This window comes from Rhinichthys klamathensis, unplaced genomic scaffold, assembly GCF_029890125.1.
Source record: "Rhinichthys klamathensis goyatoka isolate OS25496 unplaced genomic scaffold, OSU_Roscu_1.1 h1tg000011l_1, whole genome shotgun sequence".
NCBI lineage: Eukaryota > Metazoa > Chordata > Actinopteri > Cypriniformes > Leuciscidae > Rhinichthys > Rhinichthys klamathensis.
Genome location: NW_026606564.1, coordinates 21984021 through 22010922, shown reverse-complemented (window position 1 = coordinate 22010922; position 26902 = coordinate 21984021). Strand labels below are relative to the sequence as shown.

Genomic DNA, 26902 nt, shown 5'->3' with positions numbered 1-26902 from the left:
TGGAGCATCTTGCTGGTGTCTTTCCTCAGAATACCCTGTGTGTATCAGGATTCCTTAGGATTGATCAGCAGATACAGATCAATACATACAAATGATAATATCATTACAGAGCTTTGATGTATCAGTTTTATTCATTTATTTATTTGATTGAAAGAATAACTGGCAAAATAGTACAAATACAATAATGTTGCTGCAGCTTCAGTGCTTGAACCTCTAAAATACACCTGGATTAAAATATGTTTAACAAATCCCAATTCTACATAAATTATAAATGATTGATGTAACTCTACTATAAAACTAAATTAAGCTGATCTTCATCAACACAAACAGAGCTTGAGAAAAGCACAGATACGCACCGTCACACACACTGATGTCTATATGAGGATTTATTATACAGTAATTCTGACCTGATATTTCAGTGACAGAAGTTCAGCTGTATTATTAATGCAATGAAGAGAAAATAAGAGACTTTATAACATATCACTGATACTGATTTATCATGCAGCTCAAAGAATTATGGGTAGAATCTCTCAACAGTCTATTCTGATTCATCAACACAGTTTCACTGATGATCCAAGAAAAACATAAAACCCAGGATAGAGTGGTTGAGTGAATGTGGTCTTCACTGTGTGGATGAGGCTCATTGTGTCTCTGTTGACGCTGTAGAAGGACAGAGTTCCTGCACTGTGATCCACATACACTCCTATTCTACGACTGGACACTACAGGGAGTTTAGTCTCTTTGTTATTGTGTATGAATGAGTAACCGGAGGGAGTGCAGTCCAAACTCCAGGACTGATCATTAAATCCAAACCCACACTTATCACCCCATCCCTTCCTGCTGATGCTCTTATATGACACTGATATAGACACACCACCACGCCACTCAATCTCCCAGTAAGAGCGTTGTTCACACAAACTCTCACTACACAACACCTGCTCATAACAATCAAATCTGTCTGGATGATCAGGATACGACTGAAGCTCTGTGAAATTGCCAGTAATCACTCTGTTCCCCTCAGACAGACAGAGGTGTTTATTCGCTGTGTTCAGGTCCAGAGTGAGCTGATGGGAATCTGATGGAGATAAAACACATCAGAATCAGGAGTTATGAATCTGATCTTAGCTGATCTCTTCATGTTCAATATACCAACATATCTCAGTACAGTTTAAACATCATTTACATGATCAACTCTAAAACTCTTCTGTCATGTTTTCTCTCAGCTTCTGCAGGAAGAACATGAATACACTCAGTGGGCCCTATCTTGCACTCGGCGCAAATGACTTTGTACACTGACGCATGTATCATTCCTATTTTGCACCCGCGCAAAGCGGGCTTTTCCCTCCACAGACGCACGTCGGTTAACTAAGAAATACACTTGCGCTCCCCGGGGCGGTTCAGCGCAAAGAGGAGGCGTGTTCCGGCGCAAACTTTCCCTCATGCTATTTTGCTGTTCTATAAAACAATTGCGCCACAGACCAGAAAAAAACTAGTCTAAAGTCAGTGGCGCGTTGCGCGTTGTTCATTATGCTATTTTAAGCGCGCATGCTTGGCCATAATCAATGTAGCGTGTGCACAACGCGCATACACTTTGATTCTCTCATCTAAGCAGCAGTTTTCATTTTTGCAAATCATACATTATTATGATAGATAGATAGATAGATAGATAGACAATTTATTATAAAAGCATGTAGCTTACACATTTACCCAAATTATCATACGCCTGTTTAACAGAAGTTAATTTGGGTGGGTTTCTCCATCCCCAATGTCACTTCTCTGTGTTTTACGGCCCTGACGAGAACGTTGCTCTCCTCGGCTGTGAACCGCTCCTGGCGCGCGCCTGGCAAATCCGCCGTTATAATAGGAATCCGCTTTAGAACAAGCGCGCCTGCTCTTAAAGGGAATGTGAGATGACGCTCTGATTGGTTTATTTCACGTTACGCCCAAACCACACCTATGAATAATGAAGCTACTTCAGGCCAACCCCTTTTAGATTTGCGTCGGGCGCAAGAGGCATTTATCCCGCCGGGAAAATAGCAACAGCGCCGGGATCCGCCCACAAAGTTACTTGAGCTTTGCGCTTTGACACTTGCGTTTCAGATCGTTAAAATAGGGCCCAGTGAGTTTTTCTGCTTGTTTTCTTACTTACATTGAAGGAAGTCGTTCCTGGTCTTGGGAGCCATGTCTGTGGAAATCAACAGGTATGAAGAGTGTGATTATCATGTCAAGAGAAAATTATCCTGCATCCATTGCTAACACATGCAGAAATCCTCCAACACAGAAGATTTTTAGAAATGTCTCTGCTGTTTACAGAGCCCAGATCCTGACACAACCACTATTGAGGGTTTGATAATATTGACATGTCACCATATTTGATTTGACAATTAATTAGTATAATTAGTGTCAAGTCTTCGTCGTTGGTTAAGAACCTGGGTGTGCTCTTTGATACCAATCTTTCATTTGAAAGTCACGTGTCTAGTATCTGTAAAACCGCATTTTTCCATCTTAAAAATATATCTAAATTACGTCATATGCTCTCATTAACAAATGCGGAACAGTTAGTTCATGCGTTCATGACCTCAAGGCTAGATTACTGTAATGCTCTACTGGGTGGTTGCCCTGCACGCTTAATAAACAAACTACAGCTAGTTCAAAACGCCGCAGCTCGAGTTCTTACCAGAACCAGGAAGTATGACCATTTTAGCCCGGTTCTGTCAACACTGCATTGGCTCCCTATTAAACATCGTATAAATTTAAAAATATTGTTGATTACTTACAAAGCAGTAAATGGTTTAGCTCCGCAGTACTTGAGCGAGCTCTTAACGCATTATAGTCCTTCACGTCTATTGCGATCTCAAAATTCCGGCCAGTTGATAATACCTAGAATATCTAAATCGACTGCAGGCGGTAGATCCTTTTCCTATTTAGCACCAAAACTTTGGAACAGTCTTCCTACCATTGTCCGGGAAGCAGACACACTCTGTCAGTTCAAAGCTAGACTAAAAACACATCTCTTTGACCTAGCATACACATAATACATTATAGACTTCTATAATTAAATGTTAGGCTGCATAGATTAGGTCAGCCGGAACTGGGAACACTTCCCTTAAATCCAGATGTACTCGTTACATCATAAGAAGAATGGCATCTACGCTAACTTTAGTGTCTTTGTTTATCCCGAGGTTTTCCTGCAGCCTGCCGGATCCAGGCCGTATCCAGATCTGACGAAGGAGATTCGCCTGGACCCGATGACATTGCAGTGCTGAAGTGTCAACTATCCTCTCCCTATGGAGGATCCCTTTCCCACTCTACAGATAAAGCGTTGTTGAAAATCCGGTTTGCGTACCCCGAAGTGATAAAATAAAACAAAATTCTTTATCTAATGTATAGGCAAGACAAGTAGTTTGTTTAGGCATGGTTTGTAGGGAAATTACAAACCTGCGCACACACATTCGAACGAATATAACTATGGAATCAATTCTTAATGCGCATGTGAACGCCATCAGGTCACAGGTTCGCGTTTAAAGTCTGTTTAGAGAGAACGCCATCGTCTTAGTGGCCCCTAATTTAATAACAAATGATAATTTTGCTGGAAGTGAATCAATCAAAACTAACTTTAGCTGGAAATAACATTATTCAAAAATCGCTATAAAGCCAAAACAATCTCTGTTACTGTAAATTGTATGTTTATCTCTGTAAAGCTGCTTTGAAACAATCTCCATTGTTAAAAGCGCTATATAAATGAAGATGACTTGACTTGACTTCTGTAGAACTGATCACCCATTTGATTTGAGAGGGAATAGAACTCAAATTTCACTTGCTCATCATACAAAGTAATCATATTGTGATGATGACTAGATGTTTAATGTACACGCCCCCTAGGTTCATGTGAATGGGTGCTCACTAATGAAATTGAAGTGTACAGGTGATTCGTGTGAAGCTCATTATTTGAGAAACATTTAAATGTGGTTCGAGAGAGATGCAAGGGGTGTCTTCGTATGCTGGGAGCTCTGACTTTGGGGAAACGCTAAACGGACGTTCGGGATAATTAGTGTCTCGGCAGTGAAGATAGTCAGTAGAGGGGGGTTAGATAGTTAGATAGTAAGGGGTACAGCAGAGAGATTATGCTGTACCTGATGGACTGAGTTGACTTATTTGACAAATGGTATCTTCCCGGCTGATGTGAGCTCATCTACTACGTGTGAATATACAAGCTGATAAAGGGTGGTAACGTTTTTGTTGTTCCCTGCCGGTTCGCTGCTTCAGGGCACCAAAGTGACTGTTCGACCAAATCCAGAGGCCAGTCTCGAGAGACTGGCTCCCTTAGTAGATTTTCTGGCAGCGTGGAAGCTACTGCCAAATATATCTCATTGGGTCCTGCTTACAATAGAAAAGGGTTACAGAATTCAGTTCGGTTCTTCCGCCCAGATTTCAAGGGGTCCTCCCTACAGTGGTCCTCCCTACAGGAAGTGCAGACTCTTCTAAAAAAGGGGGCTATAGAAAGGGTTCCTCCTCCCAGCAGGGAGTCAGGGTTTTACAGCGGGTACTTCATTGTTAAAAAAAAAGATGGAGGGTTGCGTCCTATTCTAGATCTGGGCCAAATAAACCGCAGGGTTCAGAAACTCAAGTTCAAGATGCTTATACTCAAACAGATCATGTCACAGATTCAGTCCGAGGACTGGTTTGTCATGATAGACTTGAAGGACGCTTACTTCCATGCATCCATCCATCCCCATCACAGGAAGTTCCTGAGGTTCGCTTTCGGGAGCGAAGCGTACCAATATCGGGTTCTTCCGTTCAGCCTAGGTTTATCACCCCACACTTTCACAAAATGCGTGGATGCAGCTCTAGATTCCCTGAGACTCCAGGGCATCTGCGTGTTGAATAATATCGACGATTGGTTGACTTTAGCTCAGTCTGAGCAGAAGGCAGTTCGGCATCGAGATGTCGTTCTGTCCCACATAAAGATGCTGGGTTTGAGGTTCAACGCCAAGAAGACTGTGCTCCTCCCATCTCAGAGAACCACTTTTATATGTGTGGTATGGGATTCGACAACGATGCGGGCACAATTGTCACCTGCACGTATTACTTCGATTCTCTCAGCCATAAATGGGGTAAAACTAGGCCAGTCACTCACTGTGAAACAGTTTCAGAGACCCCTGCAGTGGTGGTTCAGGACCAAGGGGTTTTCTCTGAGGGACAATCCGTTTCACATGATCAAGGTCACGCGGCAATGCCTATGTGCCATAGTCATGTGGAACAAACCTTGGCTCCTCGCCCAAGGCCCAGTGCTGGGGACTTCTTGTCGACGCGTAACGCTATCGACGGATGCTTCCCTCACAGATTCAGGGCCGATCATGAGTGGTCGTTTGACGAAAGGTATATGGCAGGACCAGTAGTGAACGCAGGACCCAAGTCTGCACAGTAGTAAACGCGAGACCTGAGTCTGCGCAGTAGTGAACGCTGGACCAGAGTCTTGCCAGTAGTGAACGCGGGACCCGAGTCTGCGCAGTAGTCAACGCTGGACCCTAGTCTGCACAGTAGTAAACGCGAGACCTGAGTCTGCACAGTAGTGAACGCTGGACCCGAGTCTGCACAGTAGTGAACGCTGGACCCGAGTCTGCGCAGTAGTGAACGCTGGACCCGAGTCTGCACAGTAGTGAACACTGGACCTAAGTCTGCACAGTAGTGAACGTTGGTCCCGAGTCTGTGCTGGACCGAAGTCAGCTTTCACTGGACCCAAGTCTGCGCAGTAGTGAACGCGGGAATCGAGTCTGCGCAGTAGTGAACGTTGGTCCCGAGTCTGTGCTGGACCCGAGTCAGCTTTCACTGGACCCAAGTCTGTGCAGTAGTTAACGCGGGACCCGAGCCTGCGCAGTAGTGAACGCGGGACCCGAGTTTAAACAGTAGTGAATGCGGGACCCGAGTCAGCTTTCACTGGACCCAAGTCTGCGCAGTAGTGAACGCTGGACCCGAGTCTGCACAGTAGTGAACGCTGGACCCAAGTCTGCGCAGTAGTGAACGCTGGACCCGAGTCTGCGCAGTAGTCAACGCTGGACCCGAGTCTGCACAGTAGTGAACGCTGGACCCGAGTCTGCACAGTAGTGAACGCTGGACCCGAGTCTGCACAGTAGTGAACGCTGGACCCGAGTCTGCGCAGTAGTGAACGCTGGACCCGAGTCTGCGCAGTAGTGAACGCTGGACCCGAGTCTGCACAGTAGTGAACGCTGGACCCGAGTCTGCACAGTAGTGAACGCTGGACCCGAGTCTGCGCAGTAGTGAACGCTGGACCCGAGTCTGCACAGTAGTGAACGCTGGACCCGAGTCTGCACAGTAGTGAACGCTGGACCCGAGTCAGCTTTCACTGGACCCAAGTCTGAGCAGTAGTGAACGCTGGACCCGAGTCTGCGCAGTAGTGAACGCTGGACCCGAGTCTGCTCAGTAGTGAACGCTGGACCCGAGTCTGCACAGTAGTGAACGCTGGACCCGAGTCTGCACAGTAGTGAACGCTGGACCCGAGTCTGCGCAGTAGTGAACGCTGGACCCGAGTCTGCACAGTAGTGAACGCTGGACCCGAGTCTGCACAGTAGTGAACGCTGGCCCCGATTCTGCCCAGTAGTGAACGCTGGACCTGAGTCTGCGCAGTAGTGAATGCTGGACCCGAGTCTGCACAGTAGTGAACGCTGGACCCGAGTCTGTGCTGGAAACCGAGTCAACTTTCACTGGACCCAAGTCTGCACAGTAGTGAACGCTGGACCCGAGTCAGCTTTCACTGGACCCAAGTCTGAGCAGTAGTGAACGCTGGACCCGAGTCTGCGCAGTAGTGAACGCTGGACCTGAGTCTGCTCAGTAGTGAACGCTGGACCCGAGTCTGCGCAGTAGTGAACGCTGGACCCGAGTCTGTGCAGTAGTGAACACTGGACCCGAGTCTGCGCAGTAGTGAACACTGGACCCGAGTCTGCGCAGTAGTGAACACTGGACCCGAGTCTGCGCAGTAGTGAACACTGGACCGGAGTCTGTGCAGTAGTGAACACTGGACCCGAGTCTGCGTAGTAGTGAACACTGGACCCGAGTCTGCACAGTAGTGAACACTGGACCCGAGTCTGCGCAGTAGTGAACACTGGACCCGAGTCTGCACAGTAGTGAACGCTGGACCCGAGTCTGCGCAGTAGTGAACACTGGACCCGAGTCTGAGCAGTAGTGAACGCGGGACCCGAGTCTGCGCAGTAGTGAACGCTGGACCCGAGTCTGCACAGTAGTGAACGCTGGACCTGAGTCTGCACAGTAGTGAACGCTGGACCCGAGTCTGTGCTAGACCCGAGTCAGCTTTCACTGGACCCAAGTCTGCACAGTAGTGAACGCTGGACCTGAGTCTGCACAGTAGTGAACGCTGGACCCGAGTCTGTGCTAGACCCGAGTCAGCTTTCACTGGACCCAAGTCTGCACAGTAGTGAACGCTGGACCCGAGTCAGATTTCACTGGACCCAAGTCTGCACAGTAGTGAACGCTGGACCCGAGTCAGATTTCACTGGACCCAAGTCTGAGCAGTAGTGAACGCTGGACCCGAGTCTGCGCAGTAGTGAACGTTGGACCCAAGTCTGCTCAGTAGTGAACGCTGGACCAGAGTCTGCGCAGTACTGAACGCTGGACCCGAGTCTGCGCAGTAGTGAACGCTGGACCCGAGTCTGATCAGTAGTGAACGCTGGACCCGAGTCTGCGCAGTAGTGAACGCTGGACCCGAGTCTGTGCAGTAGTGAACACTTGACACGAGTCTGAGCAGTAGTAAACGCTGGACCCGAGTCTGCACAGTAGTGAACACTGGACCCGAGTCTGCACAGTAGTGAACACTGGACCCGAGTCTGCACAGTAGTGAACGCTGGACCCGAGTCTGCACAGTAGTGAACGCTGGACCCGAGTCTGCGCAGTAGTGAACGCTGGACCCGAGTCTGCTCAGTAGTGAACGCTGGACCCGAGTCTGCACAGTAGTGAACACTGGACCCGAGTCTGCGCAGTAGTGAACACTGGACCCGAGTCTGCACAGTAATGAACGCTGGACCCGAGTCTGTACGGTAGTGAACGCTGGACCCGAGTCTGTACGGAAGTGAACGCTGGACCCGAGTCTGCGCAGTAGTGAACACTGGACCCGAGTCTGCACAGTAGTGAACGCTGGACCCGAGTCTGCACAGTAATGAACGCTGGACCCGAGTCTGTACGGTAGTGAACGCTGGACCCGAGTCTGCACAGTAGTGAACGCTGGACCCGAGTCTGCACAGTAGTGAACGCTGGACCCGAGTCTGCGCAGTAGTGAACGCTGGACCCGAGTCTGCACAGTAGTGAACGCTGGACCCGAGTCTGTACGGAAGTGAACGCTGGACCCGAGTCTGCGCAGTAGTGAACACTGGACCCGAGTCTGCACAGTAGTGAACGCTGGACCCGAGTCTGCACAGTAATGAACGCTGGACCCGAGTCTGTACGGTAGTGAACGCTGGACCCGAGTCTGCACAGTAGTGAACGCTGGACCCGAGTCTGCACAGTAGTGAACGCTGGACCCGAGTCTGCGCAGTAGTGAACGCTGGACCCGAGTCTGAGCAGTAGTGAACGCTGGACCCGAGTCTGCACAGTAGTGAACACTGGACCCGAGTCTGCGCAGTAGTTAACGCTGGACCCGAGTCTGCACAGTAGTGAACACTGGACCCGAGTCTGCACAGTAGTGAACACTGGACCCGAGTCTGCGCAGTAGTTAACGCTGGACCCGAGTCTGCACAGTAGTGAACGCTGGACCCGAGTCTGCACAGTAGTGAACGCTGGACCCGAGTCTGCTCAGTAGTGAACGCTGGACCCGAGTCTGCACAGTAGTGAACACTGGACCCGAGTCTGCGCAGTAGTGAACACTGGACCCGAGTCTGCACAGTAGTGAACGCTGGACCCTAGTCTGCACAGTAGTGAACGCTGGACCCGAGTCTGCGCAGTAGTGAACACTGGTCCCGAGTCTGCACAGTAGTGAACACTGGACCCAAGTCTGCACAGTAGTGAACACTGGACCCGAGTCTGCGCAGTAGTGAACACTGGACCCGAGTCTGCACAGTAGTGAACGCTGGACCCTAGTCTGCACAGTAGTGAACGCTGGACCCGAGTCTGCGCAGTAGTGAACACTGGACCCGAGTCTGCACAGTAGTGAACACTGGACCCGAGTCTGCACAGTAGTGAACACTGGACCCAAGTCTGCACAGTAGTGAACACTGGACCCGAGTCTGCACAGTAGTGAACACTGGACCCGAGTCTGCACAGTAGTGAACGCTGGACCCTAGTCTGCACAGTAGTGAACGCTGGACCCGAGTCTGCGCAGTAGTGAACACTGGACCCGAGTCTGCACAGTAGTGAACACTGGACCCAAGTCTGCACAGTAGTGAACACTGGACCCGAGTCTGCACAGTAGTGAACAATGGACCCGAGTTTGCACAGTAGTGAACACTGGACCCGAGTCTGCGCAGTAGTAAACTGATTGGATTGTTGTCTGGAAAGCAGTACTTGATCCGCTACAGGATAGTGAGTACAGTGGGAGTCAGTGAAGCCAGTGTCACTATACCGTCTTCAAGCGTTCGCTTTACCCGAGTTTGTGCAGTAGTAAACATGTCCTCCCTCGTTACCTGCCTTGTTTGCTCCCTTTTTGTTCTCCTTGTGTTTGCAGTCCTGTGCCAGATTGTTGTCAAATGTCTACCTGTGAATAATCCCGCTCTCTGTTTTCCAGTCTCAAGTCAAGTCGGTCATGCTTTCCCCCTCGGGGTAGTTTTTGTTTGTGTTTTGTTTTATTTTTATAATTAATAAAAGCCTATTCTTCTGTATTCTGGAGTCCTCGCTCTTTTCATCACCCCAACCCTGACATAAGTATAGTAGCCTACAGTTGACGTTACATACATTAGGGGTGTAAGAAAAAAATCGATACACTTGAGTATCGCGATATTTTATTTTGCAATACTGTATCGATTTTCAAAAACGCAAAATTTTTAGTTTACGTGCAAAAATATTCATACTATTGCCGTGGTTCGCGTTTATGTTGTGTTTAAATCCCTACCACTAGATGGCTAGAATGAGACGCACCACTAGTGTCCTCGCCTACAGTGTCTATGATTTTGATATGCGCGAGGGAGAGAGAGCAAGACAGCGCGCGTGTTGTTTGAAGACGTGAGAGTGCGCGCGCGCGGCCGGGGCGCTCTCTCTCTTTCTCTCTCTCTCTCTCTCTCTGCTCGTTTGTGTCCTGTCAAGCGCAGCAGTCTTTCTATTCTACATCACTCACCGATAAAAAAAGGCTTTGGCGGGACACAAATTTGTTTTGGCAGCCGCTAAAAAGCGGACGATTTGACAGGTTTTAAAAGATTAAATACAACCCGAAACTAAAAAACAGACCCCGCCTCTATTTGAGACTGGCCTTTATTTACCCAAACCTGTCGCCACTCGCCACATCAGGCGTGTAAAAGAGACCGGCGTCTATATGGGACTCGCTATTATTTGAAGTTTTACGATATGTGTTGGATGTACCCTGTATGAATAATAGTGCAAGCATTTTTTTAATGACAGATTGCCCCTCAGATTGCACCTTATGTGTTATGCATTAGCCTAGATGTCACAGTAAGGGGCTATGTATTTTCTTTAACTGACTATTTATATATTTGTTCCTCAATGTTTCCTTTAGGAATTGGGGATATTCAAATGAATTAACCAATCATTAATACCATTGATCAGCCCTACCTAACGTGGATGTTTTTTCCACTAAGAAACAAACATTGTTATGTTATTTTGATTTATACTGTGAAGCTTTGATACTATTGTGAAAAGCGCTATATAAATATACTTGACTTGAATTGTGTTCGTGTTTTTGCAACACAAAACGTGTTGGATGTACCCTGTGTACTAGGAATAGTGCAAGCATTTATTTATTTTTATTGACATAGACAGATGTCTTTTCTTTTTTCAGATTGCACACATGTGTGTATGTTATGTATTGTGACAGGGGCTATGTATTTTCTTTTATTAAGGCCTACTTGAGCATATACAAATTTGCTCACTTAAAACCTGTGAACCACAATCCCAAACTGGCAGTTTGATTTTCTGTGTACTGAATTGTTTATTTAAAGTAAACTTGTTTGAATTTTATGCACATCATGTCTTTTTTTTTAAATAATACTTTCTAAAATTGTAGTCCTACTTTAAAAAAATCGCAATATATCGCCTTATGCACAGTATCGAAATATATCGCAATATATTGAATCGTGACCCATGTATCGCGATACGTATCGTATCGCTAGATTCTTGCCAATACATAGCCCTATCATACATAATATACTCTGCGTCTTTAAGGACTATTTGTAACAACATGAACGAAGGAAGTAATATGTTCATATACAGTATATACAGTCAAATGGAAACCCCTTTACAAGATTTTACACATTTATTAATAGACACACCTGTTAGGAAATATATCAATACAAACATTGACTGTGTGAATGAAGTAAATATAGATTATTGCAAAAAAATGTGCATGAGACACTTACCTGAAGACGGTATAGTGACACTGGCTTCACTCACTCCCACTTTACTCACTATCCTGTAGCGGATCAAGTACTGCTTTCCAGACTCCAATCCAGTCAGAGTAAAGTCTTCATCAGCTGTGTTTATGATCATCCACTGTTCCTCAGCGCCAGAATCTGCTTTCTCCTGCTGGTACTCTACTCTGTCCTGCACAGTTTCTCCACTTGGGGACTTCTGCAGTTTCAGGGGCAGAGAGGTATGTGTCTCTGTTAATGATCACCTCAGGCAAGCTCCTAGAGCATATTAAATATAAGTTACGAAATATGGTGATAATACTCTTGTTGACCCATGTTGTGTGTTAAATTAAAGGTTGTTCTTGTTTAATATGTTGCATAAACTGTCTTGCTTTAAACATATGAGGAAGCTTGTTAATGTTGATTTCATTTCATTTTCATTTATTTATTTATTAAGCACTTTTACACAACTGGTCATTGAACAAAGTGCTGTACAAAAATAGAGACAAAAACACAGCCATACAAACACACAGACGCCACGCCACGGTTAAGTGACGACGAAATAAACACCTCAGCTAAAAAAAAAAGCAAACAAGAACAGCTACTATACCCCGTTAAATGCTAAATCTAAAAGGTATTTCTTAAGCTTTTGTTTAAAAACAGTTAATTTAGCTTCCAATCTAATAAAAAAAGAGGTAGTTCATTCCAGAGTTTTGGAGCAATCGCTACAAAAGCTCGATCTCCAAATCTCCGTTTTGTTCTTTGAGTCGTTAAAACCAGCTGGTCAGCTGACCTCAAAGACCGTTTTGGTTCATATTTCTTAATCAGATTTACCAAATACAATGGAGCCATACCATGCAGTGATTTATAAACAAAAAATAGAATTTTTAAATTTATTCTGTAATCGATCGGTAGCCACTTTAAAGTGCTCAAAACTGGGGTAATATGATCTCTCTTACGAGTACCTGTCAAAAGTCTCGCAGGTGCATTTTGGACCAATTGTAAGCGATTAATCAATGATTTATTTATGCCGACATAGAGTGAGTTACAGTAATCTGAACATAGTAACAAAAAATAGTCTTGTAAATATAAAAGCATGAATGAGTTTTTCGAGATCACACATGGTCAAACATGGTTTCACCTTCGCTATTAATCTCAAATGATAAAAACAAGACTTGACCACAGAATAAATCTGTCTCTCAAACTTGAGATCACTATCAAACAGAACTCCTAAATTTCGCACTAATGGCTTACAGAAAGGGGCTAGATCACCCAGATTTACACAGGTTTGCATCGGATTTGCACAGGTTTACAACAGCATAAATAACAACTTGGTAGCACACCCGGACAGTGTTTTTGTCACCGCTGGGGATTTTAACCATGCTGCCTTAAAAACTGTTCTTCACAAATTCCATCGCAATGTGAAATGTGCTACTAGGGGAGATAAAACGCTGGACCAGGTGTATACTAATGTAGCAGAAACATACAGGGCCCAGGGCTACCCCCACCTGGGTATGTCAGACCATCTCTCCCTGCTGCTACACTCACGGTATACACCCAAGATCAAGAGCGCTGGGATGACAACCAAGACCGTGAGAATGTTGCCAGAGGACGCCATCCCTATGTTACGGGAATGTTTCCACCACACAGAATGGGATGTCTTCAAGGGGCAGGGCACGGATACTCGTGAGTCATTGGATGAATATACCTCCACTGTCCTGAGTTACATTAAATTCTGTGTGGATAATGTTACGTCTTGGAAACATTTCCGTGTATATCTCAATAGGAAACCTTGGATTACACACGGAGTTGAACAACTGATCCGAGCTAGGAATAGAGCGCTGGGACCATGATTTATACAGCAGAGCCAGACGGAATCGGTCGACTGAGGACGCCATCGTCATTGTGCTCCACATGCTATTGGAACATCTCGAGCACAAGAACACCTACGCGAGACTCCTCTTTGTCGACTATAGCTCGGCCTTTAATACAATCCGGCCGTTTAAACTCCGAGCCAAACTGCACCACCTTGGCTTCAACAGCTCGCTGTGCGAATTGGATTGTGGACTTTTTTGACATATCGAACACAGAGTGTTAGAGTAGGCAAGCACTTGTCTTCCACCCTATCAATTAACACCGGGGCCCCCCAAGGGTGTGTGCTTAGCCCCTTGCTCTACACTCTATTTACACATGACTGCTCTGCTTCCCTTTTTTTCCAATCTCATTGTTAAATTTGCCGACGACACAACAGTGCTCGGACTCATTAACAACAACGAGGCGGATTACCGGACTGAAGTGCAACATCTAGCGTCATGTTGTGTCAATAATAACCTGTCTTTGAACATCAAAAAGACTAAGGAGATTATTGTGGACCTCCGCAAAAGCAGACCCAATCACTCTCCTCTCTATATTGGCAATGAGGTGGTAGAGAGGGTGCCATATTTCAAATTCTTGGGAGTATCTGTGACCGAGGACCTGTCCTGGGGAACCAACATCACCTCAGTGATAGGGAAGGCCCAGCAACGCCTCTACTACCTGAGGCAACTGAGGAGTGCCAGGATTCCAAAACAGCTGATGGTCAATTTTTACAACTGTGCCATCAGCAGTGTTCTGACATTTGGCTTCTTGGTGTGGTATTCCAGCGGCACTAAGGCCCATCAGCAGGCACTCCAACGAGTGGTAAACACAGCGTGTGAAATCATTGGGACCACTCTCCCAGAGATTAGTACCATCTATGATACCCGCTGTCTGAAGAGAGTGCATAGCATCCTGCGGGACCGGCATCACCCGGCCCATCATCTGTTCCACCTGCTGCCCTCCGGTACCCCTTTTCCACCAACAAGAACCGGGTGCTGGTTCAGAGCCAGAGCCAGAGCTGGTTCGGAGTTGGTTCGACTGACAAGCTTACTAAGAACCGGTTTGCCTTTCCACCGGCTAGAGAGCCACAACAGAGCCAGATCTTACGTCACTGCATACGTCTCATGTTGCCCAGCAACGCTAGTGCGGTAGCGCCAAACACAAACACGCCAGGCTTGTTCGAGATGCATCGGCTTCTCGCAGATCGATCGCCGCATGACATCAAAGCACTGCGAAAGCGATCCAAAAGCACAAGGAGTCGTATGATCTCCAAGCACTCCCGCAGCTCCGATCGGTCCGTGCCGCTCCGATGCATCTCGAACAAGCCATCAACAATAACGGACGTTGCGTTACTATGGATGCTCATGGGTTTGCAAAAATACATCGGAATCCAATGCGTTTGTGCAGCTCGCCGTAACTTACATAGACGGATATTATAATCAAGCTGGTATTAGCTCGACTAGCTGCTATTTAAAAATGGCGGTCACAAGTTTCTATTCGTCTTGTTGGTCACGGTAACCCCGCCCCCAGCCCCTGACGCAAGCGGTTCTTACTTGGCTCTGTTCTAGACCAGCAATGATTTGGTGCTACTTAAGAACCACTTTTCCTGGTTCGGAGCTGGTGCTTTGCATGTGGAAAAACAAAGAACCGAATTGAAACTAGGCTCTGGCTCCGAACCAGCACCAGCTGTGCCTTGGTGGAAAAGGGGTATGTGAGAAGGTACAGGTCTATTGGTGCCAGTAAAGCCAGACTGGCTAACAGCCTGTACCCTTACCCAGTGAGGCTGCTTAATGATGCCCTTTGCCCCCTCTCCTCCCCCCCCCCTCCCATGGACAGTAAACCATACCTCATTGTGTAATAACTGTGAACTGGACTTTGCATTGTTGCATTAACTACATCTGTATCCAACTCTGACCATACTCTCTGTTCTGGATGTCTTTTAAGTTGTTTTGTAAAGCCTCTTGCTGCTATCAAGAGTGAATGTCACTGGTTCTGTGTCTTAAAACTATATACTTTTGATGTGCCATGTTTACACAGGGGGTATTTAGTATTTATTATTTATTTGTTAGCGCACTTTAATACATCATGTACGGTTGTTGCATGCTCCGAACACAATTTCGTTGCTGTTCTCTGGATGACAACGACAATAAACGTGAAATGATAAAAATAAAATAAATAAAAAAGATCAACAGAATTATTTCAAGCTCCAAACCACACAACTTCAGTTTTCTCTTCGTTTAGTTTAATTTTTTTTAAAGATAGCCATGATTTGATGTCATGTATACAATCCCACACCGACTCTATTTGGTTTTTACTATTCTTTTTCAAAGGGAGATAAATTTGCATATCATCTGCATAAAAATGAAAAGGGATTCCATGTTTACTAAAAATTTACCCAAGGGGTAACAGATACAAGGAAAACATAATTGGGCCAAGAATGGACCCCTGAGGAACCCCACTGTGCATGAATGCGGATTGTGAGTACTTTTGACCAATATTTACAGAGAAGGTTCTATTTAAAAGAAAAGACTTGAACCATGCAAGCGCTGTACCACAAATTCCAACAGCATTTTCAAGGCGTGAGAATAAAATCTCATGGTCGATGGTGTCAAATGCGGCGCTAAGGTCCAATAAAACAAGAACTGCTGAGGACCCAGAGTCAACTGCAGTCAATAGATCATTTGAAACTCTAATCAAAGCAGACCCAGTACTATGGTAAGCCCTAAAACCTGACTGAAAAATTTCAAATATATCGTTTTGAATCAAATAAGTATTTATTTGACTCAGAACGACCTTCTCCAAAACCTTAGATAAAAAGGGTAACTTCGAAATTGGCCGATAGTTTGATACGACCGCAGGGTCAAGATGTGGTTTTTTAAAAGAGGCTGGACAAAAGCGTGTTTAAACTGCTTAGGAACAACTCCATTTAAAAGACTATTATTTATGATAGATAAAATACTCAGACCGAGAACATCAAATGCTTCCTTTACTAACCTAGCTGGAATAATGTCTAATAAACAGTCAGTTAATTTTGACTGTTTAATTATCTCGGTTAGTGACTGCAGGGAGATCATTTCAAAATGATCAAAACTGACAGATAATGTCCGGGCAACTGAAGGATCAAACGAACTTGGTTCGATCGTGGATCTAATCTCAGAGATCTTTTGGGCAAAGTAATCCAAAAAGGCCTCGCAAGTGATAAGGAGCGGATGAGATAACACATCAGTTTTTGGATTAAAAACTATACTACTATATTATAAACGAGTAGGGCTGGGCGATATGGCCAAAAAAATTATCACGATAATTTTTTTATACCAGTCCATATCGATAATTATCACGATAAATGTCAAATCTTTATTTCTTTCAAGTTTAAAGGCAGATTTTTGCTCCTAAGTGAAAGTTGTAGAAACCAGAGCATTAATTGTGGTTTTAAACTACTCTTTATTGTCAGAACATATCATGACAAACACTTGCCAAACATGAGAACATTTGCCAAATCTGAGTTCTATGGTATTTGTATGAAAAACTGTAGCCTAAATACATTATTAAAGGACAAGTTCGGTATTTTACACTTAAAGCCCTGTTTCAAGATCGTTTCTGATGAAATAAAACGGTTAAGATTAAAATTTGGACATATGCTGCTGTTCCGAGAAATTTCGGTTTCTGTGGTTTCTGTGGTTCCTCACAGCAGAGCGCGCGCTCTCTATTCAACAGCTCGCAGCCTCATTCAGGGCAGGCGAACGCCCAGTGAAAAGGTTTCAGAGACTTTTGGGTCTCATGGCAGCCGCGTCGTCAGTAGTCCGTTTGGGACTACTGCGTATGCGCCTGCTGCAACACTGGCTCAAGCGCCGTGTGCCAGCCCGCTCGTGGCAGTCAGGCAGCCTGTATGTCACGGGGAATCAGGGTTGTCTACAGGCACTGATTCCCTGGCTGGCTCAAGACTGGTATCTCGAGGGCGTGAGTTTGGGGGTGATTTCCACTTGGAAGGTGGTTTTCACAGACGCATCCAACCAAGGTTGGGGAGCGTTACACGAGGACAAGCCTGTCTCCGGCCTATGGTCAAGCACGGAGCAGAGCTTACACATCAACTGCCTGGAAATGAAAGCAGTTTGTCTGGCCCTCAAAGCATTTCTGCCAAACATCAGGGGACACCAGGTGCTAGTCCGGTCGGACAATACATCTGTGGAGTCATACATAAATCGCCAGGGCGGCGTCAGGTCGGGCAGCCTGTACGCCCTGGTGAAAGATCTCCTTATTTGGGCACAAGCCATTCTGAGATGCCTGAGAGCAGCACATATCCCAGGCATCCTCAACACGGGTGCAGATATGCTGTCCCAGGGCAACACTCCCCTAGGCGAGTGGTCCCTGAATCCTCAGACGGTCCGCCTGATATGGAAAGTGTTTGGCGGGGCCGAAATCGAACTCTTTGCCTCAAAGAACAACACTCATTGCACAGTGTTCTTCTCGAAAAACAGGGATGCGTTGGCCCAACCGCCCCCTATGCATTTCCCCCCATCTCAATGATACCCCAGGTTATCGAGTGGGTCAGGGAGAGCGGATGCCCAGTCCTCCTGGTAGCCCCCCTCTGGAAATCCAGACCGTGGTTTCCGGAGCTGGTTCAGATGGTGGACAAAGTCCCCTGCTCTAAATGGTCAGTGTTTTCCAGGTGGTGTCTGGACAAATGTTTTGAACCTGTGTCATGCGAGGTACCAGTGGTGCTCTTCTTCCTACAAGAGCTATTAGACACGGCAGGACCCCGTCCACGCTCAAAGTGTATGTGGCAGCCACCGCAGCTTATCATGCTCCGGTGGCTGGCCGGTCACTAGGAAGAAATGACTTGGTGGTACGGTTTCTGAAAGGAGCCAGGAGGCTTAACCCCTCCAGACCTCCATCTGTTCCGTCTTGGGACCTCTCCCCGGTCCTTAGGGCCCTGAAGGGAACACCGTTTGAACACCTTCAGTCGGTTGATCTCAAAATACTCTCGCTAAAGACTGCTCTCCTGCTGGCACTGGCATCTGTCAAGCGAGTTGGAGATTTGGAGGCGCTCTCTGTGAGCCCCTCTTGTTTGGAGTTTGGTGTTGGTGACTTGAAGGTCGTTCTCAAACCCAGACACGGCTATGTGCCTAAAGTGCTTTCAACTCCGTTTAGAGCACAGGTGATCACTTTATTGGCCCTTCCCTCTTCCTCAGAGGACGGGGAGGCTAATCTACTCTGTCCTGCCAGAGCACGGAGAATTTATCTGGAGCGTTCCGCGTCTTTTAGACAATCAGAACAGCTCTTCGTCTGCTTCGGTGGCTGGTCCAAAGGGTCGCCCGTCACAAAGCAGAGAATATCCAGATGGATAGTTGATGCTTTTTCTCTGGCATTCACCTCAGTGGGTCAGGTTTGCCCTATTGGAACTAGAGCCCATTCGACTAGAGGCATGGCCTCTTCTTGGGCTTGGTCTTCTGGGGTTCCCATTCACGATTTCTGTGGGGCGGCCGGTTGGTTCTCACCCTCTACGTTCGTGAAATTCTATAACATGGAGGATCCTTCCCTGCAGGCAAGGGTCCTTTCCGTATGAATTAGACCCGGCAGGTGTCCGGTCTTATCCACATAATATGTCGATGTCATAAGCACACATTCATTCGTTCGTTATAAAACCCGCTTCTGGCCGGTTATCATTCCCTTTATTGTTAAGACCTGCCTGTGTCTGGTCTTAAGTGGTGGGGTTAAAAATGGATGTTTGGGCATTACATTATATAGAAGTATATTATGAGGCCCGATGGTGTCTGGTCTTATTATTATACACTGGTTTATGGCTGGCTCTGTAAACTCAGAGTTCTCGAGCTGCAGTTTCAACCAGCTACTCGGTGCAGCGTTTTGCATGGCGTCCCCACTGCGTATAGCTACGCAATACGCAATCCAGCTGATAATGCTAGCGCTAGCACGATCTCAGTGGTTAGCAGCGGGCATGATTATGTTGTCAGCATGAGCGAAGAGGATTCATTTAGTTGAAGGAGTTGAAGACATAAGTTGCGTCATTGCGTGATCTTATATGCATATCTGCAGTTTTGGATAGTGAACTGTTTCAGTGGTTGAAGCGAGATGATTTATTTTTTTAAGAGGCGCTTATTTGCACAAAATACAAGACTTTATGGTGCTACATTACGTGGTTGACCTTTTGCCAACTTTAATTTTATATATCTGACTGTTTACAAGTTTTTTTTCTTCTGTTTTGTGGTTTCAGAGTTAGTTGTTTATGTCATTTTCTATTACATCTTTGAATGACAGGGGTTTAAGAGAAAACGCTAAGCGTAAGGCTTTGTTTTTTTTTTACTAAGCGGTTTAATAAGGACTTTTTCAGTGAGTATAATATGCATTAAATTCAGTGAGCATAATATGACATCTTTTTGTAAACATTTTAAAAATGTAAAAACAATTACTGAAGAGGACCAAAAGTTATGTGATTTCCCAATAACTATTATGGAGATTAAGCAAGCTATTGAACATTTAAACTGTAATAAATCACCCGGTAACGATGAGCAGTTTTCTGAGATTCTCACAACGTCCCACAACTATGACCAAGGTATAATTAGTTGCTGATTGATGATTGGAGACCCATTAGTCTGTTGAATAATGCCTATGAAATATTTGCTCATGTCTTTGCCCAAAGGTTCGAATTAGTATTCGATTCCATTATTGACGAAAATCAATCTGGGTTTATGAGACAAATGTTTAATAATATCAGACTTATTTGTGATCTTATTGATTATTCTGACTTTATAAAAGATGATAGCTTTATACCTTTTATTTTTTATTCTGTTGAGCATCCTTTTATGTTTTGCTGTTTATTTCTGTAATGCCAGGAAAACTCTTTATGCAGGTGGAAATAGTTCTGTGAAATTACATAACAGCACCACACAAATATTTGATCTGGAAAGAGGAGTTAGGCAAGGTTGCCCAGTTTCTGTTTACCTCTTTCTCATTGTTGCTCGGGCGTTTTGTCACTTCATTAAACCATGCCAGATGAAAGGAGCCCGGGCTGAAGAGAGTCCTGATAGGCTGGCTGGCTGAGGAAAGCTCTTTTCGTGACACTTGTTCATCAAGTTCAGTCAGCTGTCAAGTTCATGGACATTTCTTCAGGTCTTTGGTTTGCTTTCTAAAGCTGCAATGCCACAACAATCTGTAATATTCCTGTAAAGGATGCTCCAACTTATCTGGGTACGGCTACTTATTACTAAAACGGAGCAGGAGAGAATCTCACAAAATGTTGATCCTGTGATTAAAAAAGTAAAGGACAGATTTAATATTTGGTTAAGCGGAAGGGATTTCTGGGCTACCTCGATACATTCCGATAATAAAATAAATATAAGATAATTGATCAAATAATGCTGAACTTTTTTGTGGAAAAACCGTATACATTATATTAGAAAATCTGTAATTGTTCATTCATATAAAAATGGTGGGCTTGATTATTTAGATTTTCTATTTTAAATAACACCTTCAAAATTAACTGGTTGAAATTTTTTCTGGAAAACACTAATTCTGTGTGGAATATGATTTCTAAATCTGTTTTTGACCAACTGGGTGTCCTTTCATCGTTGCTTATGATGACAGAATCGAGAAGCTTTTCACACGCATGCACTTTTTGAGCATAAGAGTATAGTTCTGAAAACTTGGCTTTAGCTGTTGTTGGGACAGTTGTTGAATTATCCAGGGCATGTAATGACTTCTGATGCCCTCAGTAACCGCTGCTGTTTCTCTTCATGAACAGCTGTTTATACTCTAAACGTGTGTCTTTATTGCATGATACGTTCTGTGGTAAAGTTAGTTTTTCAACAAGCAAAAATAATAAGGCTATACGTTCCCTGTAGTGTCATTTCCTATTGGTCAAGGTTTATTGGAACTATTAATTAGAGTAAGGTCTGGCTGTTACCTGATAAATATATTATTACAAATAAAGTCAAAGAAATTTCATTTAAGAGTTTTACCCCGCTAAACATTTTCTATCCAAGTTTAACAAAGACAGATGTAAATTGTTCATTTTGTTTTTTTGCAACTGTACCTCATATTTCTTGGCACTGTCGATATAGAGAGAGGTTATGGTGGGAAGTTTCTACATTTATTAATGACAAATTGGAATGCAACTTTCTTTTGTTATACGAACATGTAATATATATATATTTTTTTTTCAAATATGAAAATAGTCTGGAAAATGAAGCGTATATTATTAATCTTGTGATTATATTTAATTTTCATATTTATTGGTGTAAGTTTAGTACACCTCTTTTTTCTGTGGTATTGAAATATTTTGAAAGTTATATGGTTTCCATTAAGGACAGTAGGCTACAAACAAAAAAGCTGTTAAAACCATTCATTTATTGAATACATGTAAGATTTTGTGAAATATCAAAGCCTTTTATTGCTTGTTTGGTTTTAACTCACTTTCTTGTGTTTTATATTTCTGTATCCTTAACCCTGGCAAATGTTTTGTTTGTTTGTTTTTATTTGTTTCCTGATCTGTAATTGTTGTTCAAGCAAAACACACACACACACACACACACACACACACACACACACACACACACACACACACACAGCTATCAACATCCGTTGTTTACACGGCGTAAATGACTGGTCACACACACACACACACACACACACACACACACACACACACACACACACACACACACACACACACACAGCTATGAACATATGCGTGATGACGTAAATGACTGGTGTCACACACACACACACAGCTATGAACATCCGCGTGATGACGTAAATTGCTGGTCACACACACACACACAGACACACCATATTATAGATGATCATGCGTCATCAGATCTGAGATGAACCGCAATTAAAAGTTAATTCATAAAAAACTTAAAGCGATTGAATCATATCGACGATCTCCTTTGCTTTCTTACAAAGTGAAAGTAAACAGAAACACTGCTTTCGTAACTCCTCGGCGATCGACTCGGTCGGTAAATGAGATTGCTGGCACTTATGTCTCGTGACACATCTGTAAAGTGCGATCTCTGTATCAGAGCTTCATCTGTATCATCTGTGGAGATCTGGGCTGGACAACAGCTATAGATTTATAGACCCTGCTCTGTCTACTTACTGAATTGTCTACTGTTTTAACACATCTATGTTCCGTGTCTCCTAATATTAGATGTTAATATTCAATACTTCTAGTAAGTTACTCACCGACTGCGTGTCAAGATGTTGAAGAAAGAATCGGGTGACTGAATCAGCGCAGCAGTTTTGAGTCAAAGGTGTGTTATAATATTCATTAGTGATGTCAGTCCAGAACAAATCGTTCTTTTGAACCGGTTGATTCTAATGAACTGGTCGAACCAGTTCACCAAATCGGACTGAATCGTTCAAAACAGTTCGCGTCTTGAGTCAGCGCTGAATGATCCCCAGTTTTCTAAAGTAACTCACTTTCGGACATTCCTGACAGTCCCTCCGACTAGTAATACACCAATATCCCAGAGTATATTACTCTAGTAACTCCAACAGTTCACTGAACTGAGACATGTTGAGGGAAGTGATGAGCACGAGCAGCTGATACTGCGCATGCGCGGACTACCGCAGGTACAGGCACAGAGGTTCTCGAGTTACCAGGACGGAGCCGAGAACTGTATGGCTAGCCGTCTTAGCATATCAAACTAAGTTTTGACTATCCATAAATATATTTTTATAAAATATATGTTATAAAATGCAGTAGGATAAAATTTCAATGCCGACAGTTTAATAAAATAACACCTTAAAATAAAAAAAACATGCTAACTATGTTGGGCTTTATAATGTATCTTCAAAAGTTTGGCATACTAAACAAAAATAGTGTCCTTCTAGACTTTTTTTTTTTTCAAAAGAAATCTGAACACAAATTGTACATGTTAAACATGTTAAATGCAAACACTTTTGCATAAAAAAGAGGCATTACAATTGTTTTGTGCGGGATGATCAATCACCAGACTTCTAGTCCATTGATAATGTTTAGATTTATTTAGGCTCTTGCATAGTTGCGTGCCACCACGCCCTATACCAATCCACACCTCCTCCACATGCACAGGTCCAAACATATATTAGACAGGGTTGCCACTACTCCATAAAACCCACTATCATTACAACAATTACCACAATTGTAACAATTGTACAACTTAAGTGTGAATATTAAACAAGTTTGAAAACCCAATTAACATCAAACCTTTGACTATTACTTAGGAAACATCCAGAAAACACTTTTATGAAAATAAACTATATAAATGAATAAAAAATAAATGTTTAACAACGTTAAAGTTAAAATATTAATAAAGGCAGAATATTTATTAAATTGATCAAATTATAAATCAGCATGTTCAAAATGAAGCCGCAACATCTCCCTCTGTCAAGACCGACCTGGAGCCGAAACATCTCTATCTGTCGAGACCGACCCGACCCGCAGGGCCGGACTGGGACACAATTTCAGGCCGGGAAATCCTACACCCATCCAGGCCATCCTATGCACCCAAATAAAATTTAGAAACACGGACAACCCTGTTTTTTTTTTGTTTTTTTTATTTGATGAAAAAAAAAAAGGAAATTTGTATTACCTTATTAAATGTATGTATCATCTTTCATGTCAAATTCTTACATTTGATCAATAAATTCAGTTATAATAATAAGACACTATAGGACTGTTACCCATCAAATTAAATAATGTGCACTGCAATTACAACTGCAATAAATAATGTTATGAGATTGATGTTTTAAATAAATGTTTGAATATACAAATAAATAAAAAATGCAATACTTAAACATTAAACTAAACTGCCAATAGGTGGCGGCCAGTGACCGTCTTAATTAGTGAGTCATTCATACAAAAGATTAGTTCAAAACGCTGAACCATTCAGTAACAAAACACCGCGCTGCTGTAGCTTTCCTTTGGAACTATTTTAGTCGGTGAAATAAAACAAAACCAGTTAATATGGTTTGTGACTAAAATGTAAGTAACTTAATAATAAATATTAACTACGCTAGGCTACTTGTTTATTGAACAATAAATTAAATTTAACATTTTCAATTGTGAAAATATAACAAAACATGTTATAATAAATAATTAAAAACAATTAGAATTTTTACCTCAGTACATTTCTTCTGTGAGTTTTCTGTGTGCTGTTTCACTCATTTGTTTTGATTTCTCCACGAATGTAACGTTAACGTTAGACGGGCGCTACCGCTTTCATTTTCTAGCAGTTCAATATTAAGTTAACGGAGAAAAAAAGTGCAGTATATTTACAGATGAAACTGACCTGCACTTGAAGCCCTGAACAGGTCAGTAATTTTGCAACATTTTGCTGCTTCTTCTTGGCGTGCTTTCTTTTTCTTTGTCCTTTCCTTCTCTGCTCCACCTGGCCGTTTTCTCTCCATCTTTGGGTGCTGCTCGCATTTTCTGTTTAACCGTTTGGCTGAGGCTTAAAGTCGAATGAGCATTCCCAGTCAACAGATTTTTTTTATTATTAATAATATTAATTTAATTATTTATTAGCCTACTACCTTTACCAGTGATCATTTTCGAATTCGAAAATGATCACTGGTAAAGGTAGTAGGCTAATATAAAAATATAAAAAATAATAAAAAAAACCGCTGGCTGGCAGCAGGCCAAATTAGTGGCCAGGCCACCGGGAATTGTCCCGGTGCTCCCGATGGCCAATCCGGGCCTGCCGACCCGATGCCGCAACATCTCCCTCTGTCGAGACCGACCCGACCCGACGCCGCAACATCTCCCTCTGTCGAGACCGACCCGACGCCGCAACAGCTCCCTCTGTCGAGGCCGACCTGAAGCCGCAACAGCTCCCTCTGTCGAGACCGACCCGACCCGAAGCCGCAACATCTCCCTCTGTCGAGACCGACCCGACCCGACGCCGCAACAGCTCCCTCTGTCGAGACCGACCCGACGCCGCAACAGCTCCCTCTGTCGAGACCGACCCGACCCGACGCCGCAACAGCTCCCTCTGTCGAGACCGACCCGAAGCCGCAACAGCTCCCTTTGTCGAGGCCGACCTGAAGCCGCAACAGCTCCCTCTGTCGAGACCGACCCGAAGCCGCAACTTCTCCCTCTGTCGAGGCCGACCCGAAGCCGCAACAGCTCCCTCTGTCGAGACCGACCCGACGCCGCAACAGCTCCCTCTGTAGAGACCGACCCGAAGCCGCAACAGCTCCCTTTGTCGAGGCCGACCTGAAGCCGCAACAGCTCCCTCTGTCGAGACCGACCCGACCCGAAGCCGCAACATCTCCCTCTGTCGAGACCGACCCGACCCGACGCCGCAACAGCTCCCTCTGTCGAGACCGACCCGAAGCCGCAACAGCTCCCTCTGTCGAGACCGACCCGACGCCGCAACAGCTCCCTCTGTCGAGACCGACCCGACCCGAAGCCGCAACATCTCCCTCTGTCGAGACCGACCCGACCCGACGCCGCAACAGCTCCCTTTGTCGAGGCCGACCTGAAGCCGCAACAGCTCCCTCTGTCGAGACCGACCCGACGCCGCAACAGCTCCCTCTGTAGAGACCGACCCGAAGCCGCAACAGCTCCCTTTGTCGAGGCCGACCTGAAGCCGCAACAGCTCCCTCTGTCGAGACCGACCCGACCCGAAGCCGCAACATCTCCCTCTGTCGAGACCGACCCGACCCGACGCCGCAACAGCTCCCTCTGTCGAGACCGACCCGACGCCGCAACAGCTCCCTCTGTCGAGACCGACCCGACGCCGCAACAGCTCCCTCTGTCGAGACCGACCCGAAGCCGCAACAGCTCCCTTTGTCGAGGCCGACCTGAAGCCGCAACAGCTCCCTCTGTCGAGACCGACCCGACCCGAAGCCGCAACATCTCCCTCTGTCGAGACCGACCCGACCCGACGCCGCAACAGCTCCCTCTGTCGAGACCGACCCGACGCCGCAACAGCTCCCTCTGTCGAGACCGACCCGACCCGACGCCGCAACAGCTCCCTCTGTCGAGACCGACCCGAAGCCGCAACAGCTCCCTTTGTCGAGGCCGACCTGAAGCCGCAACAGCTCCCTCTGTCGAGACCGACCCGAAGCCGCAACTTCTCCCTCTGTCGAGGCCGACCCGAAGCCGCAACAGCTCCCTTTGTCGAGGCCGACCTGAAGCCGCAACAGCTCCCTCTGTCGAGACCGACCCGACGCCGCAACAGCTCCCTCTGTCGAGACCGACCCGAAGCCGCAACATCTCCCTCTGTCGAGGCCGACCCGAAGCCGCAACAGCTCCCTCTGTCGAGACCGACCCGACGCCGCAACAGCTCCCTCTGTCGAGACCGACCCGACGCCGCAACAGCTCCCTCTGTCGAGACCGACCCGACCCGAAGCCGCAACATCTCCCTCTGTCGAGACTGACCCGACGCCGCAACAGCTCCCTCTGTCGAGACCGACCCGACCCGACGCCGCAACAGCTCCCTTTGTCGAGGCCGACCCGAAGCCGCAACAGCTCCCTCTGTCGAGACCGACCCGACGCCGCA

General features: G+C 45.3%; 1 protein-coding gene across 1 annotated transcript; it reads right to left on the bottom strand.

Moving 5' to 3' along the window:
- Positions 1-368: 368 nt before the first annotated feature.
- LOC130096322 (stonustoxin subunit alpha-like) lies at positions 369-13438 on the bottom strand. The gene is made up of 4 exons (XM_056262910.1): positions 13249-13438; positions 11550-11792; positions 2150-2185; positions 369-1075 (listed from the first exon to the last, which is right to left on the bottom strand). Exons 1-4 carry the CDS (start codon positions 13436-13438, stop codon positions 552-554), a joined length of 993 nt encoding a protein of 330 aa, XP_056118885.1. The 3' UTR covers positions 369-551.
- Positions 13439-26902: the final 13464 nt, after the last annotated feature.